Genomic DNA, 18,929 nt, shown 5'->3' on the forward strand with positions numbered 1-18,929 from the left:
GTTTGCATACCCATGATCAAGAGGTTTGCATCTCATAAGATCTCCACCCTCCTTTGTTTACAGCTGCGGCGAAGGATCGGTGCAGATTTTTTTTTTTTCTGCTGGCGGGTGGGGAGGAGAGAGAAGGATGAGGCAAAGTGAGAGCTAGGAGGATGAGTCGCAGGTGAGTTGCCGGGCACGCCCTCGGCTGCTTGTGCCAGCTCCGGAGGAATGCGGCTCATCCACCGCAGCCGGCCGAGGGCACTGCCTGCTGCCAACGAACCTTCTTGGGCGTGCCCAGTGCCGGATTTACGTAGAAGCTAAACAAGCTATAGTTTAGCTCCCCACTCTCTTGCACACGCCCCCAAATCTCACTATTAATATTGTTGTTTTGTTGTTTAGTGGTTTAGTCGTGTCCGACTCTTCGTGACCCCATGGACCATAGCACGCCAGGCACTCCTGTCTTCCACTGCCTCCCGCAGTTTGGTCAAACTCATGTTCGTAGCTTTGAGAACACTGTCCAACCATCTCGTCCTCTGTCGTCCCCTTCTCCTAGTGCCCTCAATCTTTCCCAACATCAGGGTCTTTTCCAAGGATTCTTCTCTTCTCATGAGGTGGCCAAAGTATTGGAGCCTCAGCTTCAGGATCTGTCCTTCCAGTGAGCACTCAGGGCTGATTTCCTTCAGAATGGAGAGGTTTGATCTTCTTGCAGTCCATGGGACTCAAGAGTCTCCTCCAGCACCAGAATTCAAAAGCATCCATTCTTCGGAGATCAGCCTTCTTTATGGTCCAGCTCTCACTTCCATACTTCCATACTATTAATATACTTCTTTTTAATTGTATTTCAGTTCAACAATTGCGTTGATAAAATACACATTTTGTTATGTGCAAATGGCTTGAGATACCTATGAATTAGGTGATGGGTAGGGAAACTAAGGCCCGGGGCCCCCGGATCCGGCCCAATCCCCTTCTAAATCCAGCCTGCAGACGGTCCGGGAATCCGCGTCTTGGCAAGAGTCCCACCGGCTTGTCACGAGTGCTGCCCTTTTTTTCCTGCTTCCCCGAGGTAGACTGCGCCTTGAGAGGGAGGCTCCGTTTACCTTTCCTTAGCCCGCCTTGTTTCCCGTGCATCTTTTTTTTTAAAAAAAGTATTCTTAATTTCTCCAGCGCTTGGAACAGCATTTTGACCTCTCCCACCCCCTGGGGTGCTTTTCCGCACGCCGAAATGTTCAAGTATTTGCAAGCTGCCCCTCCTCTCCCCACTGTTTCGGGAGCTGATTGATGCATCCCTGTTACGCAACTGCTTTCTTTATTTTATTTTATTTTGCAGAGGAAAGTATGTCAGTAGGACAGGGTGACTTGGTGCGTGCTTTGGCGCAAGCCTGGCGGACGGGCCGACGGCACCGAGCCGTGAGTCAACGATCCTGGGGGCCGGGAGCCAATGGTTGAGCCTCGTTTGGGCAGCCCCACTCTCCCTCCCCGGATCCTGGCCACATGTCAGTGATATGTTTAGCAGATGGCGGTTATATAACCCCGGAGGAAGTTTCAGGCCTCTGGTAACAACAAAAACAACAGAGGCTTGGGGGGATAGGTTGGGAAACGGATGGTGCCGAGCAGGTGTCTGTGTTCCTTTGGTTTTCTTACATTTTTATTGTAGTTTATAGCACAAACCTACACGTTTGTGCAAGTGAACAGAGAAATAGTAAAGAACAGAAAAAAATAAAATGAAAATAAAACAGCAAAACACATTGTCATACAAGATTTCAGTTCTTCTTTCCTTCCTCCATCCTCAACACCAGGCATCCCCAAACTGCGGCCCTCCAAATGTTTTGGCCTACAACTCCCATGATCCCTAGCTAACAGGACCAGTGGTCAGGGATGATGGGAATTGTAGTCCAAAACATCTGGAGGGCCGAAGTTTGGGGATGCCTGCTCAACACGGTTCTATTTTCATTTTTTGGCAAACCATTTCCATCTTATTTCACTTTTACTTCCTTTCCTTTCCATTTCCAGCTTCTGCACCATAGTTTTATTGTAGAAGTTAATCAAAACAAGTCCAAGTATTAATTCGAGGGCACGGCTTTTTAAAGTGTTCTCTATATTTTCGCCATTCCTTTTGAAATTTTTGTTTGGATTGCATCTGTCATTCTAGCTAATTCTATATAATGATAGCCATGTTCAAATATATAAAAGGATGTCATATAGAGGAGGGAGAAAGGTTGTTTTCTGCTGCTCCAGAGAAGCGGACACGGAGCAATGGATTCAAACTACAAGAAAGAAGATTCCACCTTAACATGATTAGGAAGAACTTCCTGACAGTAAGAGCTGTTCGGCAGTGGAATTTGCTGCCAAGGAGTGTGGTGGAGTCTCCTTCTTTGGAGGTCTTTAAGCAGAGGCTTGAAAGGCATATGTCAAGAATGCTTTGATGGTGTTTCCTGCTTGGCAGGGGGTTGGACTGGATGGCCCTTGTGGTCTCTTCCAACTCTAGGATTCTATGATTGTATATAATCAAATAATTCCTCTTTGCCGTTGAATGAATGAATTTATTATTTCGGTCCCAGACCAGTTCCACCTCGCCTACAAAATCAGAGAAGTCATAAAACACTTGGGGGGGGGACTTTCAAAGGTACTCAAACAGAGGAGAAAGATGGCCTTCTTCAGGACCAGTTCCATTTGGTATGCACGGACTTCTCCACCGTGAAAAAAATTCTTTTGCGGCATTATTTTAGGTTTGCCCCCCGCTGGGAAAAAGAGTTCAAGCGGCCAGAGAGCGGGCTTTCCTTTCCTGCCTCAGTTTTGCCGCCTGCAAACTGGGCGCGCGGCGTTGCGCAGAATGATGTCGCCGAGGCAACGGCAGGGCCAGCTCGGAAGGATCTCATAATAGGAAGCTTTCTTTGCAGAGGAGGAAGAGACAGTGATTTTAAATATATTTATATATATCTCTCAACACTTCCTTCTCGGAATGATTCACTCTCACGCTCGACAACAAGCTACGCCCGAGTGGAAAGTATTTCTCCCTGCATTGAGGCTGGAATCTTCTCTGCGGTTTTCAGAAGGACTTTCACGTGGTGTGCAGTTTCTCGTGGCGAGGGGAAGGCACTCTGGACGCGCTCAGAAGAGCCTGTGTGCCGGAGCCTGGCTCCACAGCAAAACCTCAGGACTCCCCCCCACCCTAAAATAATAATAATAAGAAACCCTTGGGCGATGACGTCCCGCTTCTACTTGTTTCCCCCTGCCTGTAATTTACAACACCCTAACCGGTCGCTCTGGATGCAAATCCTGCTCCTTGGAAACATGAAACAGGAGACTCCAACTCCCAGCAGCCATTATGGGATGGCGGGACTTGACATAAGAGAGGCCTGATGGACCAGGCAAGAGGGCAGCCAAGGGTTGTCATATTTCAAAAAAGGAAAATTCGGAAACACAAAGTTTTGGCTTTTTTTGCGAAATCTTGTCAAAGGGGAAATGGTTTTTTGAGCTGTTTTTAATGAAAGCCGCCAAAATCTGACATGGGCTGCCATGTCCCAAAATAGCTTAAAAACTTGGGGGGCGGAGGGAAATTTTGCAAAAACAAAACTAAAAAATGCTCAACAACTTTTGTGACTGGATTTTCACTTTTCCAACTCGACGATTTTATGGTTCTATGAAACGGCGTAACTCAAAATACGAATCCGCTCCCTGTTGATTCCTGTCGAAACATGCGAATGCAAGAAGGTTGGGGAAGAGACCCTCTCCCCAAACTTATGCTCGCCTGCACTGCAGCTTTTCAAAAATGCATTTGTTGTTGTCATAATTCCCAAGGTGGAAAATTAACGTGGTTCTTCTCTGTTTCTTTTTTCTTTTTTCCTTTCCCCCAGCGCAAATCGAGGTCATTCCTTGTAAAATATGCGGCGACAAGTCGTCTGGAATCCACTATGGCGTGATCACCTGCGAAGGGTGCAAAGTGAGTTTTGTGTGTGTGTGTGTGTGTGTGTGTGTGTGTGTGAGAGAGAGAGAGAGAGAGAGAGAGAGAGAGAGAGAGGGATTTAGAGGGGCGAAATGGCAGCTGCCAAACCAAGCCAGTTCCCCACACAAAATTTGCACCCCTCAAAGTGTTTGCTTATTTATAGCAACATTTTTTCTCTCTGCTCTTAACAACAAAAAACCAGCAACAACCCAGAGCAGGCTTGTACAATATTTAAATGACAAACAAGGCCACGCCTGCTTGCAGCCTTGCGATGCAAAAGGCACGGCACAAAAGGAAAAAGCCAGGAGGGGGGAAGAGGAAAAGAAGCGTACAATAATATATTTTTTGTAAAGTCCTCGCAAAAGCTTGCCATCGCCTGAGTGCATGCTGCTCCCGACATACACATACAGTCGCCGCCGAAATTATCCAACGCCCGTTGCAAATCAGGTCCAAAGGTGCAGACTTTTCAGCTGATTACGAGGAGGAAATCAAACGAAATCCATGGAGGCATTGTGCAGTTTCCCCAAATCCAGCTGAAAATGCAGCTTGGATTGGCTCCCTGCAAACAGCGGGCAGCCTGTAAATTTGGATAATCAAACTGATTTGCAATTTAGGGGGGGGGGCGTCGAATAATTTCGACCATAGCTGTACATGCAAGTTGTTTCCCTTGAGATGTCGTGCATTCTTTTATTTTCAGTCTATGCATGCTTTTTTACTAATACAGTGGTACCTTAGTTCCCAAACTTAATCCGTTCCAAAAGCAAAGCGTTCCAAAGGCAAGGCACGCTTTCCCATAGAAAGTCATGCAGAAAGGATTAATCCGTTCCAGACCTTTAAAAACAACCCCTAAAACGGCCATTTAATGTGAATTTTTGCTATCTAACGAGACCATTGATTCATAAAATGAAAGCAAGAATTAATGTACAGTGGTACCTCGGGTTATGAACACGATCCGTTCCCGGTCGCGGTTCGTAACCCGAAAAGGTCGCAAACCGAGCACCATTTTTGCGCATGCACAAAGCGTGTTTTTTTGCAATTTTCGCTTTTGCGCATGTGCAAAGCACGCACACCGCTTCTGCGCATGCGCGGAACGCGCGCGCGACGAATACACTTCCGGGTTTGCGGAGTTCGTAACCCGAAGTGTTCGCAACCCAAGCGGTTTGTAACCCGAGGTACGACTGTACTGTACTATAAAATAAACAAGGCAGTATTGTAGATGATAAAAATTAAAATAATTTTTTTTCTTTACCTGCACTGTTGACAGTCATTGTTTAGATGGGGGGGGGGCTTTTATCAATTTCTGCAGTCACGCAATCCATCAATCAGTAGCTGAACTGGGTTCCACACAGTCACAAAAACAAATGAACCAAAAAAGCCTCAAAAACAAAAACGCAAACTAAAGAGCCAAAACAAAAGTGCCAAACTTAATCTGTTCCGGACGTCTGTTTGACTTCCGAAATGTTTGGAAACCAAGGCGCGGCTTCTGATTGGGGCAGGCGCCCCGGAAACAATAGCCGACAGCCGCCTCGGACATTCAGCTTCTGGAAAACGTTCGAAAACCGGAACACTGACTTCCGGGTTTTCGGAGTTTGAGAATCAAAGCGTTTGAGAACCAAGGTACCAATGTACATGCAAGTTATTGCCCCTGAGATGTTGTGCATTCTGTTATTTCCAATCTATGTATGCTTTTTGCTAATACATCTTTCGGGGTTTTTATACCTGTTTGGGTTGGAGAACCTGCGCCGGGAAAATTCGGAGAGGTGCAGATTTTAAAGGCTAGTTGGGCGTGGTTTTTCGGAGTTTTGAACAGTGGGTGCCCTCCTCTAAATGCAAAGAGAATTGGATCTTCTTTCCCCCTCGTCCCCCAATCCCTACAGCTTCCTCTGTGTCGGCCGACGGCCTCAATTCCACCCTCATTTTCTCTCCCAAAGGGGTTTTTCCGCAGAAGCCAACAGAATAACGCCACTTATTCCTGCTCGCGGCAGAGGAACTGCCTCATCGATCGGACGAACCGCAACAGGTGCCAGCATTGCCGGCTGCAGAAATGTTTGGCGCTGGGCATGTCTCGCGATGGTGAGTCGCCAACCCAAGAAACAGGGGGAGGGGGAGGGAAAGAAAGGGGAGAAAATAAAGAAGTGTCAAAGGGTGTACAGAGCTCTCTGTTTTCTGCAGCTGCAATGTCATATTCATTCCTTTAAAATTCTGCTTTATCACCTATAATGTTTTATTATGTTTTTATATATGCTGGAAGCCTCCCAGAGTGGCTGGGTCAATGCAGTCAGATAAATACTGTAATAACAGTCAGTCCTTTTTTTCCCTAAAAGAAAATAATGTTTAGGGATACTCGCGTTTCGACTCAAGAAAACCACCGTTTTGTAGTTCAAATCGGGGGAAATAAGTACAGCAAATGGACAAAAGTATAATAGTTGTAGTAGTAGTAATTATTATTATTATTATTATTATTATTAAATACCCTGCCCATCTGGCTGGGAGGCTTCCAGCAAAATATTAGAATACAATAATTCATCAAATATTCAAAGCTTCCCTAAACGGGGCTGCCTTCAGATGTCTTCTACAAGTCAGATTGATGCACAAAATATTTAGGGGTATGCGTACCCCTGCATCCCCCCCCCTGAAAAAAGCACTGATAATACTACTAAAACTACTACTACTAATAATAATAATCTTATTATTATTATTATTATTAACTAATATTATTAATATTATTATTAGTAACCAGTATTATTTCCATCTTCAAACCCCGATATTGCAAAAAACAAAAGCATGATTGCAGGATCATTTAGTCCTGCGTCTTGCAGCCGCCAATCAGAAACTCTCGGAAAGCTGGAAGACGGGAAGGGGGCATCCACTCAGAGCTTGTTGGCCCAGAGGAGAACCCTGATTTTTTTTCCCCTGGGGAAGGGAAGGGGTCTCTGCAGCCCGCTTGCGGGAGGCCCGCTGTGCTCAGACACGGTTTGACCGGTTTTCAGCCCCACGCTGACCTCTCCTCCTCCTCCTCCTCCTTCTCTCTTTCTTCCCCCCACCCGGTGGTCTCGCAGCGGTCAAGTTTGGCCGCATGTCCAAGAAGCAGAGGGACTCCCTCTACGCCGAGGTCCAGAAGCACCAGCAGAACCAGGAGCAGGGCGGCGGGTCCAAGGACGAGGCAGAGACCTTGTCGAGGGTCTACACCACGAGCGTCAGCAGCGGGGTGTCCGAACTGGATGACATCTCCATGCTGTCAGACGGCTTCCTCTTCGACTTCCCGCTGACCCCGGAGGGCAGCGGCGGCTACTATAACCTAGACCTGTTGACGTCCGCCCAGCCATCGCCGGACCAGTCCAGCATCGACGTCAGCGACGCCAAGCTCATCAAGCAGGAGTCCATCTACGAGCTGATGCTGGAGCCCAGCCTCTTCCCCCACAGCTCCCTCGAGGGCGGACCCTTGGCCTCGGACGTCTCCAGGATAGAGATCGGTGAGTACGCGGGGCCATCCGATCGCCAAGGATGGAGTTTTAAGCAGATTCGCCCCGTTCCCAATGCACAGGTTACCTTTGCGTTCCGAGATTTGCGCTTTGACCGTTTGACATGCTTCTTCTTCTCTGACGATCCCTCGTAGCTGAGTAAGATTGTAAGATAAGATAAGATTGTAAGAGTAAGATAAACACGGTTTTAACAATGAGTTCGTAAGTGACTGTGGAGGCCAATTCTGGATCCCCATGTCCTTCCACAGTGAGGACATAGGTTTCCAGGCGGGAGTTGATCCCAGTGAGGGTTTGCCAAGCATGCCTTCCTCTTAGCACATTTCTCCCTTGCGTCCTGAGTTCGAGTGTCTTCAAAGCCCACGACACCTTTGGTCAAGGCTGTTCTCCAATTGCAACGCTCGCAGGCCAGTGTTTCCCAATTGTCGGTGTTTATCCTACATTTTTAAAGATTTACCTTGAGAGAGTCTTTGAACTCCTTTTGTTGACCGCCAGAATTACGCTTTCCATTTTTAAGTTCGGAATAGAGTAGTAGCTTTGGAGGACGATAATCAGGCATCCGAACAACATGACCAGTCCAACAAAGTTGATGTTGAAGAACCATCGCTTCGACACTGGAGATCTTTGCTTCTTCCAGTACACTGGCATTAGTTCACCCAACTGACATGCAGCGGCGCCAGGGCTCCCAAAGTGCTCTGACATGCAATAGTAAATGGTATTTGAAATTTGGATTTGGGGGAAAAATTGCCGTCAGGTTTTGTGCGCCAGGTTGTGACATGCAATAGCACTAGGGCCCCCCCAAGTGTTCTGACATGCAATAGCAGATAATACTGGGCAGCTGCCCTTCAGTTAGAAGTTTTCGCGTCTGACTTGGGTCAGAATCCAAAGGGATACTGTGCTGAAATCTGGATTTGCAAGGAAAAAACTTGCCTTCGGTTTTTGTGCTCCGGGTTCTGGGCTCGGACATGACCATGATGCGGATCAGTTAGATCGGCTCTTAACCCACTGCCCTGAATTTTGTCTACACCAGACACACTCTGAATACAGCTTCTCCCAGGATGTCTTGAGATCTTTCTTTGGCATCAGGCTATCTTTAGGTTTCAGTATTGTGCTTTGCCAATTTGACATGCAATAGCATTAGGAATGTCCGATTTCTTTGCAAAAAATAAAATAAAATAAAATGATTTTTTGCACGTGGCTCGGGAGGTCGGTATGGCAGAGTCGTAGGGGGAGAAATCCTGACGGATGTTGTGTGTGCCTTCCCTCCGCAGAACGCCTGGCCCAGAACGTGGTCAAATCCCACCTGGAGACGTCTCAGTACACCGGCGAGGAGCTGAAAAGATTGGCCTGGATGCTCCACTCCCAGGAAGACATCCGGAACATGCAGAGCAAGGTACGTGCCGGCCGCTCGCCTCTGGCGAAGCTGAGGGTGCTCAGGGGCGACTAAGCGCCGCAACCATGCCCGCCCTCCGGCGCCAGAAGTTCCTTTCATCATTGGACCACAAACCGTGGCATTTTTATGATAACAATTTTAATTAAACTTTCAGTTGCCATCCAATGATAGCCAAGAGAAAGCGTAATTAAATTAGAAAACGTGATCTTCGAGATTTCCGTGCGTTTGGATCATTTATTGTCAAATTGGAGCGGCAATGCCTCTTTTCCATTCCCATTTCCTTTTCCAAACCCTGCTGGGGTGGCTACTTTATATTATTTCATAAAATGTACACACTGCTCGACTGTAAAAAGAGAGAGAGGAAGAACCTTCAAAGCGGTTTACAAAACGGTAAAATCAATTAAAAAACAAACAAATGCAGCCGCGCTTTGAAAAAGACAAAAGTTAAAGTACTAAAACCAACTGAAATCATTTGGAGAGATTAATCTCTTTCCACGTTTAGAGGCTCCTCACCCTCTGATGCCCTAAGACAACAACAACAACAACAACAACAATTTATTTATACCCTGCCCATCTGGCTGGGTTTCCCTCTGCCACTCTGGGCGGCTTTGAAGAAAAGATTAAAAACACATTAAAACATCAGTCATTAAAAACTTCCCTAAACAGGGCTGCCTTCAGATGTCTTCTAAACGTCAGATAGTTGAATATTAATAATTAGTGTAATAAAGTGTAGCTTTTGTGTCGATTTGGCATGACCAATACACCCAGGGGGCAGGGGAGGGGGGTGGAGAAAGCCGCCCTCTCCGTCGTTTGTCCCCAGCAGAGGTAGACTGCTCTTGCACAAGGAGGTTCCATTGTAACTGTCCCGCGCTGGAGGTGCCGAAGAGACTTGTTGGGGCCTCAGAGTTTGACCCTCTCCCCCCACACACCTTCCTTTCCATGTCCCGTGCAGAGCTGTGAGGCCATGTGGCACGAGTGCACGGTCCAGATCTCCAATGCCATCCAGTATGTCGTGGAATTTGCCAAACGCATTGATGGCTTCATGGATCTTTGTCAAAACGACCAGATCATCCTTCTCAAAGCAGGTGAGGGCTGGCGGATGGACTGGCAAGTCTCGACAATGGCGCCCGCTTATTGCAAACCATGGATAGCTTTCAGAAATGTTGGAGTGGATGGAATAGGACATCCCTATTTCCATGGGAGAAATGTTGGAGGGGATGGAATAGGACGTCCCTATTTTCAGGGGAGAAATGTTGGAGGGGATGGAATAGGACGTCCCTATTTTCAGGGAAGAAACGTTGGAGGTGATGGAATAGGACGTTCCTATTTTCACGGGAGAAATGTTGGAGGGGATGGAATAGGACGTCCCTATTTTCAGGGAAGAAACGTTGGAGGGGATGGAATAGGACGTCCCTATTTTCAGGGGAGAAATGTTGGAGGGGATGGAATAGGACGCCCCTATTTTCAGGGGAGAAATGTTGGAGGGGATGGAATAGGACGCCCCTATTTTCAGGGGAGAAATGTTGGAGGGGATGGAATAGGACGCCCCTATTTTCAGGGGAGAAATGTTGGAAGGGATGGAATAGGACATCCCTATTTTCACGGGAGAAATGTTGGAGGGGATGGAATAGGACATCCCTATTTTCACGGGAGAAACATTGGAGGGGATGGAATAGGACATCCCTATTTTCACGGGAGAAATGTTGGAGGGGATGTGTACATACAGGTAAAGAACTACTTACCTTGAGGAGCCACTTTGAGCTCCTGGGAGGATAGCTGGATATAAACATAAATAAAATGAATGGGAGTGGGGAATAAATGTTTTTTATGATATACTTTTTAGAGTTTTAATGTGGACCAGTTGGGGAGTTCTTTTTTATAGCCTGTAAATCAATTAGATAAACAAACAAACAAACATTCGTAGAGTCTAAACTTCTTTTTATTGCCTTCCTTCCTTCTTTCCCATTCCTTTATTCCCAAACAAAATCTGCCTCGTTCTGATTTCTTCCGCCTCTTCCTTCCCCTGGGGGTTCAATTCCTGTGATTTGTGGTCTGCATTCCTTTCTGCCCGCCAACCTCCCCCCTGCTGCCCCCCCCAATGCTGCCCCTACCTGGGGGACAACCAAACCTTTCCTCCTCCCTCCTCCTTGCCTCTTCCTCCGCTGCCGTTTCCTCTCTGCGTCAGGCTGCCTAGAGGTCCTCCTCATCCGAATGATACGGGCCTTCAACCCGCTGAACAACACGGTGCTGTTTGCGGGGAAATACGCCGGGATGCAGATGTTCAAGTCTCTCGGTAAGAATCAGGGGTGGGAGAAGGAATCTGGCTCCGTTTAGGAAAGCCCGTCGAGACATGTAGACTGCGTTTCCCAGCGACCCAACCCTTCTGCTTTTCCTCTCGCCCCAGGCTGCGACGACCTCGTCAACGCCATCTTTGAGCTGGGGAGGAATCTCTGCCGGCTGCAGCTCTCCGACGAGGAGGTAGCGCTCTTCACGGCCGCCGTCCTGCTCTCTCCAGGTGAGCAGCTCGCCCGCGGCGAACAGAGGGCGAGAAGGGGGCTTGTCGGAGTGCTGAGCAATTTGGACCGATTGGTTTGACCCAGCAGAGTTAGTCCTTGGCTGTTGGCCGGCAGATGACCACCTAGCATTTATTACGACAGTCGTACTCTGGAAGGCAAATGGAATCCGTTCCGGAAGTCCGTTTGACTTCCAAAAACGTTCGGAAACCAACAGGCGGCTTCCGGTCGGCTGCAGGAGCTTCCTGCACACAATCGGAAGCTGCGTCGGATGTTCGGGTTCCAAAGAACGTTCGCCAACCGGAACACTCACTTCTGGGTTTGCGGCGTTTGGGAGCCAAAACGTTTTGACTCGCAAGGCTGCTGAAAACTTGTCTATTGAGAGTTCATCGCAAGCTCATGGATGTTTGTGGTTAACCTTTTTGAAACGCTTTCGTTGCACGGTTTCTATCTAAATGACATAAAAGGATGTCATATAGAGGGGGGAGAAATGTTGTTTCCTGCTGCTCCGGAGAAGCGGACACGGAGCAATGGATTCAAACTACAAGAAAGAAGATTGCACCTGAACATTAGGAAGAACTTCCTGACAGTAAGAGCTGTTCGGCAGTGGGATTTGCTGCCAAGGAGTGTGGTGGAGTCTCCTTCTTTGGAGGTCTTTAAGCGGAGGCTTGACAGGCATATGTCAAGAATGCTTTGATGGTGTTTCCTGCTTGGCAGGGGGTTGGACTGGATGGCCCTTGTGGTCTCTTCCATCTCTATGATTCTATTGAACGTTGCAAATTTTAGGATTTAGCGGGATGGAAATATTTTTAAGGAAAGAAGGACTTTAAAGGTTCAGTGTGGAATGCGGCCCTTTCGCCTGATCTTGCAAAGTGCATGCTCTGGTTATCTCTCGCTTGGACTACTGCCATGCGCTCTAAGTGGGGCTGCCTTTGAAGGTGACCCGGAAACTGCAACTAATCCGGAATGTGGCAGCTAGACTGGGGACTGGGAGCAGCCGCCGAGACCATATAACACCGGTCCTGAAAGACTTACATTGGTTCCCAGGATGTTTCCAAGCACAATTCAAAGTGTTGGTGCTGACCTTGAAAGCCCTAAATGGCCTCAAAGACCCAGTATACCTGAAGGAGCATCTCCACCCCCCTCCTTCTGCCCAGACACTGAGGTCCAGCTCCGAGGGCCTTCTGGCAGTTCACTCTCTGCAAGAAGCGAGGTTACAGGGAAGCAGGCAGAGGGCCTTCTCGGTGGTGGTGCCCGCCCTGTGGAACGCCCTCTCACCAGATGTCAAAGAGAAAAACAACTACCAGACTTTTAGAAGACATCTGAAGGCAGCCCTGTTTAGGGAAGCTTTTAATGTTTAATAGATTATTGCATTTTAATGTTCTGTTGGAAGCTGCCCAGAGTGCCTGGGGAAACCCAGCCAGATGGGCAGGGTATAAATAAACTGTTATTATTATTTTTGAATGGTAGAGTTGAGAGGGGCCCCTAGAGCCATCTAGTCCAACCCCACAATGCAGGAATCTCAGCTAAAGCATCCCATATCCAACCTCTGCTTAAAAACCTCCAAGGAAGGAGAGTGCCCTGCCTTCAACGGGATAATGGCTCTTGAAAGTTCTTCCTTTCATGTGTGGTTTTCCAGGCCAAGTTTTGCAACCCAAGTAATCTGATGTTTTGTTCCTCAGACCGTCCCTGGCTCTCCGAGTCCAAGAAGGTGCAGAAGCTCCAGGATAAAATCTACTTGGCTCTGCAACATGAGATCCAGAAGAAAAACGGCAACGAAGACAGGCTCTCAAAGGTAAATGTGGGGAGGGGAGAGGGGCATGTTTGAAATGGGGCAGAGAAGGGGGCAGTTTCAAGGTTCCTCTATGGGGAGAAACAGAAAAAACTGCCCCAATATTACAGGAGAGAGAAGGCAAACTAGATTAATTAAGGCAGTGTTTCCCAACCTTGTGCCTCCAGATGTTTTGGGACTACAACTCCCATCATCCCTAGCTAGCAAGACCAGTGGTCAGGAATGATGGGAGTTGTAGTCCCAAAACATCTGGAGGCACAAGGTTGGGAAACACTCAATTAAGGCTTTATCTTGCAAGCCACCTGCATAAAGATGCAGAAAACAGGGAGGGAGGCATGGAGGTCCAAAGGTTCAGAGTAATCTTGTAATTTAATGTTTGAATTTGTCAGAGATGAAATGTGTAAAAGTGTGAAAACTTAATTTAAAAAAAGTATTTTTAATAAAAAGAAACAGAGAAAAACCAAAATGGACTAAAAGGCACAATGAGGGTTAGCACATCTGGCTGCGAACCAAAAAGTTGGGGGTCTGTTCAGGGGCTGGGGGCCGGACTCCTATTTTACAGGGGGTTGGGCTGGATGACCTTTGGGTTCCCTCCCGGCTTTGTCCTGCTTTGATTCTATGATCCCTTTCTCCTCCCCCCCGCCACAGATTATCTCCAAACTCCCATTGATGAAGACCATCTGCAACCTGCACTTGGACAAGCTGGAGTTTTTCCGCCTCATCCACCCAGAGATTGCCACGAACTTTCCGCCTCTCTACAAAGAGGTCTTCAACTCCGAGCTCCACTACAGCGGCGGCCGGGAGAGCTAAGACGGCCCAAATCCGGAGGGAGAAAACTTTTAAAACTTTGGAGGACGGCGGAGCCGAGAGACGGGGAGGTGGGGCGTTACGGATAACAATATCTCTTTTTTTAATTTTGAAAAAGGACACACACACCCTTGCCCACCGCCACCTGGGAGGTTTGTTTTTAAACCCAGCGGCCGGCCGCAAGACCTTTCCGGGGCCGCATTCCCTTCCGCCCGCGGTCGCTCTTGAATGTAATAGCACCTTCGACGGATGCTCGGAAAAGGAAACGGCCCTTTTTCGTTTTTTGCGAAATGAATGTGAAGCAAGAAGCTGCGCTGTGTGTTAACCTCTCCCGTTTTTATTTGCCGCACGCCAACATCCACACGGAAGCACGCCTTCGCATGTGCCGCGAAACTTGCGGGTTCCATAACCGTTTGTATAGTACTGATATTATTATTATTATTATTATTAGGCGGTCCCTCGTCCCCCCCCCCCCGGCACGGATGGAAATGGGGGCCGATGCGGACTTCTTCAAGCCGAGGGGGAAATCTGTGACACCGCAGCGTATTGTGGTAGCCTTTCGTTTTGCTCTGGGGTCCCCCCCCTCTCTGAGCGCCATGGGGCAGCTAAAAACAAAAACCAGGAGGGCTGGACCCTCCTGCGTAAACGAAGGGGCGTAAAACAGGGACCAGTCGATCACACTCTTATTCTGGTCGATGGCCAATATACGGAACAGGAATCTCCGACGCTTCCCTTTCAGAGACTTAGTGCTGCTAGCAGGATAGAGCGTCTGGGGAAACCCAGCCAGATGGGCGGGGTATAATTATAATTATTATTATTATTATTATTATTATTATTATTATTATTATTATGATAGGGGAAAGGGCCTCTCAGGGACGGGGCGATTGGCAGGAGGGTCTTGCCACTGCCAGATGCAAAGATAGGATGGCTCAGTCGGGCACAAGACTCTTGATCTCGGGGTCGCGGGTTCAAGTCCCACCCTGGGCACAAGATCCCTGCCTTGTGGGGGTTTTCGATTGGATGACCCTCATGGTCCTTTTTGAACGCTGCAATCCCATGGTTCTGTTCTTGGGTGCGGGGGGATAATCTGGAAAACGAGCCATAGAGAACCCAGCGGGTTGTGTTCTGTGTTTTCCCTGCTCCTGATAGGCCCGTTGCCGTGAAAGCGCAGGGCAGAATTGGGACCGCGGCGCTGCTTTTGAGTAGAAGGTAGTGGGACACAGCCGTGGGGCAGTGACCAGATCTAGCCCCTGCCTTCTCGCTAAGCATGCTGGTCATTGTTTCGAAAAGTCAGTACAGTGGTCCCTTGGTTCTCAAACTGAATCCGTTCCGGAAGCCCGTTCCAAAACCAAAGCGTTCCAAAACCAAGGTGCGCTTTCCCATAGAAAGGAATGCAAAATGGATTAATCCGTTCCAGGCTTTTAAAAACAATCCCTAAAGCAGCAATTGAACAGGAATTTTACTATCTAACGAGGCCACTGATCCATAAAATGAAAGCGATACACAATATACTGCAGTCACACAATCAATCGATCAACCAGTAGCTGAACTGGGTTCCACACAGTCACAAAAACAAAACAAAAAAAGCCACGAAAAGAAAAACGCAAAATGAATAGCAAAAACACGACAGAACTCAGTGTAACACTCAAAATGGAAGTGTGGCACTCAAAACGGAGCCCGTTCGGCTTCCGAAAAAGGTTCGCAAACCGGAACACTTACTTCTGGGTTTGCAGTGTTTGAGGACCAAGGTGTTTGAGAACCAAGGGAGCACTGTATGGCCATTTCCCCACTTCTGGGCCTTTTAAAAGGAAACAGGAGTCACGCCCTGGGACTTGGGTTGCGATAGGTGCAGATTTTCCCGGATATGTCCAGGATTTTAAATTGCGGAAATAGCATCCTGGGTTGAACATCAAAAAACCCCAGCAAAACGTCCTAGTTTAGAACCAGGAAGTTTGGGGTGAATTCCCCCAAGGAAGCTCAATATGTCCAGATTTTTATTTTATTTTTTACTTTCTTGAGCTACGGCAACCCTAGAGATGTATTTTTCGTGCGGGGTCGGAGAGGCCCTGGGAGGTTAAAGCATGGTGCTTTTATATAAAAGGGTTTGGGGTTTTTTCCGCTGCGGGGCAATGTAGTTCCCAAACACCGCAGAGATGTGTCGGCCGAAGCAGCGTTCGAGGGGAAAGGGGAACGGTTTATCCTTCCCCACGGAATCGGCGAACCCGTTTTTGGAATGGGGTTGTGGCGAAGGACCCCGGAGGGGGGGGTGTCTTCATTTCATCCGCCATGAGTTTGGGAAAGCACTTTAAAGACGTCGTGTGAAAGAGACCGATCCGGGGCGATGGATCCCGACTCTTCCCCAATGCTTTTGCAAAATGCACTTTACTCGCTTGCTCGTGGGTCGGATTGGAGAAGGAGACCTCCCCCCGCCCCCCTCGAGTTGTGTTTGACAATCCCCAAAGAGAGAGAGAAGAGAGAATATGTAAAAATAATAATAAATCTGATTTTTTTTTCCTGTTGACTGGCGATACGGAAAGGGCAGTGATAATACTTGCATCCTGAAAAATGCACTTTTCCCCGTGAGCTCAAAACTCCCGGAGGTTTATAAATAAAAGACTACACAGGGTTCGTATATCGGCCTGTTGTGTTGTTCAAATGAGAGGTGTCGCTGTGTTGGGGTGACCCCCGATAAAAGGGACCGGTAGCTTTTCTCCCTCACGTTCCCTTCTTAGCACACAAGAATCCCCAAACCAGAGTCCCGTTCTGAGCAATAAGGTTCGTGTCTGGGGAAACAAAACCGACATAAGCTTCTGGTCCTCATGAGGATAGACTTGAAACAGAGTGGGGGCTCGACTGGTGGGGTAAGGGAGATACCAAACCAAACAGGCAGTTTTCTTTCCCCCCCCCCAGCCCACCCAAATGGTATGCTAATAAATGACTCAATATAAACACACACACACAAATATATATGTATTTTTTTTCTTTCTTTTTAAAAAAGGAAGCTTAGATGTGTATTTATCACCTCTAGAAACCCTCACACTGTGTTTGGGGAAAAAGTTGCTTAATATATTTATTCTTGTGAATGTCGGTGCAAAAAGAGGAATCTAAACCGTTGCGGGCTTTGATGTTTTATGTTTTCGGACGAATGAGAAAAGGCATTGAAAGCATTTATCTGTTAAAACACTAATACTGTACACACACAGAGAGATACACGCGCAGAGATTTAAGTGTTCTGGAAAAGACCTACCTTGGGATTTTTTTTGTTTTTCTTTTAGCCTAACGAACCGCTTCTGTTTGCATTGAATGTTTTGTGTAAAATTGTAACTTCTATTTTTTTAAAGAAAAGTGGGGTGGGGTGGGGGGGAAAATAAAGCCCTACATTTCCTATTAGGGACTCTGGACTGTTTTGGAAACAACAACAAAATGCAGAAGAAGGACAGTATTTATTTAAATGGGGGGGAGGGGAGAGAGAAAATGGGTTTTTCATAAAAAATTAATATAATGTGCTTAAAACAACGAGAAGGAGAGGGACCTTTTGGGTGAGATGTTCTATTCTGTGGGGCGATGAGATGTATATTGCACAATGAGAAAGGATGGATCGAGCAAAAATAAAGCCTTTTGAAGGATGGAAAGGAAAACGGACGAGTTTGGTGTGTTTTTTGCCATTTCCCCTCCTTGTAAGAACTAGTCCGGCGCCCTGTGGCAACCCAGATGCGGGACCCGAGTTCGAGAGCAGCTCACCCCTCCTGTGGTTTCCAGCAGCTGAAATTCGGAAGCATTGCTCAGCCTCCGACTCTGGTGGCAGGGCAGAGCCATTCCAGCTGGGAGATTTCCATAGCCTTTTCCTCCGTGAATCTGCCCAGTCCTCTTTTAAAGCCTGTGGCAGGGAGTTCCCGGGTTTAGCTCTGTGCTGAGGACCTTCCGTTACCTTTCCTGGGCCCTTTGCTGGGTGTCCCAAGAGTTGGAAGGGTCTTATCTGGTCCCAGCCCCTGCAAAGCAGGAAATTTTGTGCCCATCTGGGACTCGAACCCGCGGCCCTGAGATCAAGAAAAGTCTCACGCTCTGGAAACGGAGCCACGTCTGAATGAACGAATCTTTATTTGCGTCAGCCGTCGGCCATAGCAATAAAACAACAATACGATATACAAAGAATAGAAATAAAAAGTCAATTATATAAAATACATTTTAGGGTTTTGAATCAGCAGTCAAATAGTGGATCTTATTCTAATTGCCCCAGCTAAAAACCTTGCCACCTTTGCTGTCCCCTGCTTATCTTGATCTGCCCAGAGAAAGGACACTGGGGCAGTGGCTGGGTGACCCGGAATGGACAATAAAACAGGAGTAATAATCTCATTCCTCCAGTCTTTAGCCAGAAGGGCATGCGCCACCGATTTGGGACTGCCATCTCTACAAGAATGTTTTTCATGTGGCATCTGTTGGAATCGCCCAAGTCCAGCCGTGGTTCAATACATTCAATCTTGCGAGAGTCAAAGCACGTCTGTATTTTGGAATTGCTCGGTTATGCAGATAGGGTGCTGGAGAGTCGAAATGGGAAGGTGGAAAATAGTCATGCCATGGGCAAAAGTTCCTTATTGTGGCCAAGTTGTTCTGACGCTCGAGATCATTTAGGCGCTGACAAATTAGTAAAGAGATTTCTTTATGAAAGCCTACGGGACCAAAAATGGGGTTCATCCCAACATACAGTCCCTCCTCTGACCATTACACCCATTCAGCCGCGATTCCTGCCTTGCCTTGAAAGGGGGTCAGACTAGATTGCCAGGGGCGTCCCTCCCAACTTCGTGATGCTAAGATTCTCTCCTCGGCAATTCTTGCGCCTGCTCCGAGGTCACACGGATTGCCTACTATCAGCTTGGGGGGGGGTGGGGGTGGGAATCACATTTATCCAGTTGATAGTATTTTTAATTGGGGGGGGAGGGAGGGGGATATTTTTTTTTGTTTGCAAACAGTGACATCTAGTGGACGCGTGTCGCATGGCGGCTCCATTCACGCCATCCATTGG

The 18,929-nt window shown here is 47.7% G+C and overlaps 1 protein-coding gene across 1 annotated transcript in view; it reads left to right on the forward strand.

Moving 5' to 3' along the window:
- Positions 1–18,072, forward strand: part of LOC118087557 (nuclear receptor ROR-beta) — a 36,961-nt gene extending 18,889 nt beyond the window's left edge. The window contains exons 2-10 of the mRNA XM_035120322.3: positions 3,837–3,922; positions 5,857–5,998; positions 6,985–7,398; positions 8,676–8,797; positions 9,750–9,882; positions 10,983–11,090; positions 11,202–11,312; positions 12,993–13,105; positions 13,751–18,072. Of these exons, the coding sequence (XP_034976213.1) occupies positions 3,837–3,922; positions 5,857–5,998; positions 6,985–7,398; positions 8,676–8,797; positions 9,750–9,882; positions 10,983–11,090; positions 11,202–11,312; positions 12,993–13,105; positions 13,751–13,912 (1,391 nt within the window). The 3' untranslated portion in view covers positions 13,913–18,072. The remainder of the gene's footprint in view (positions 1–3,836; positions 3,923–5,856; positions 5,999–6,984; positions 7,399–8,675; positions 8,798–9,749; positions 9,883–10,982; positions 11,091–11,201; positions 11,313–12,992; positions 13,106–13,750) is intronic.
- Positions 18,073–18,929: the final 857 nt, after the last annotated feature.

Source organism: Zootoca vivipara, chromosome 6 (assembly GCF_965207765.1).
Source record: "Zootoca vivipara chromosome 6, rZooViv2.hap1.1, whole genome shotgun sequence".
NCBI lineage: Eukaryota > Metazoa > Chordata > Lepidosauria > Squamata > Lacertidae > Zootoca > Zootoca vivipara.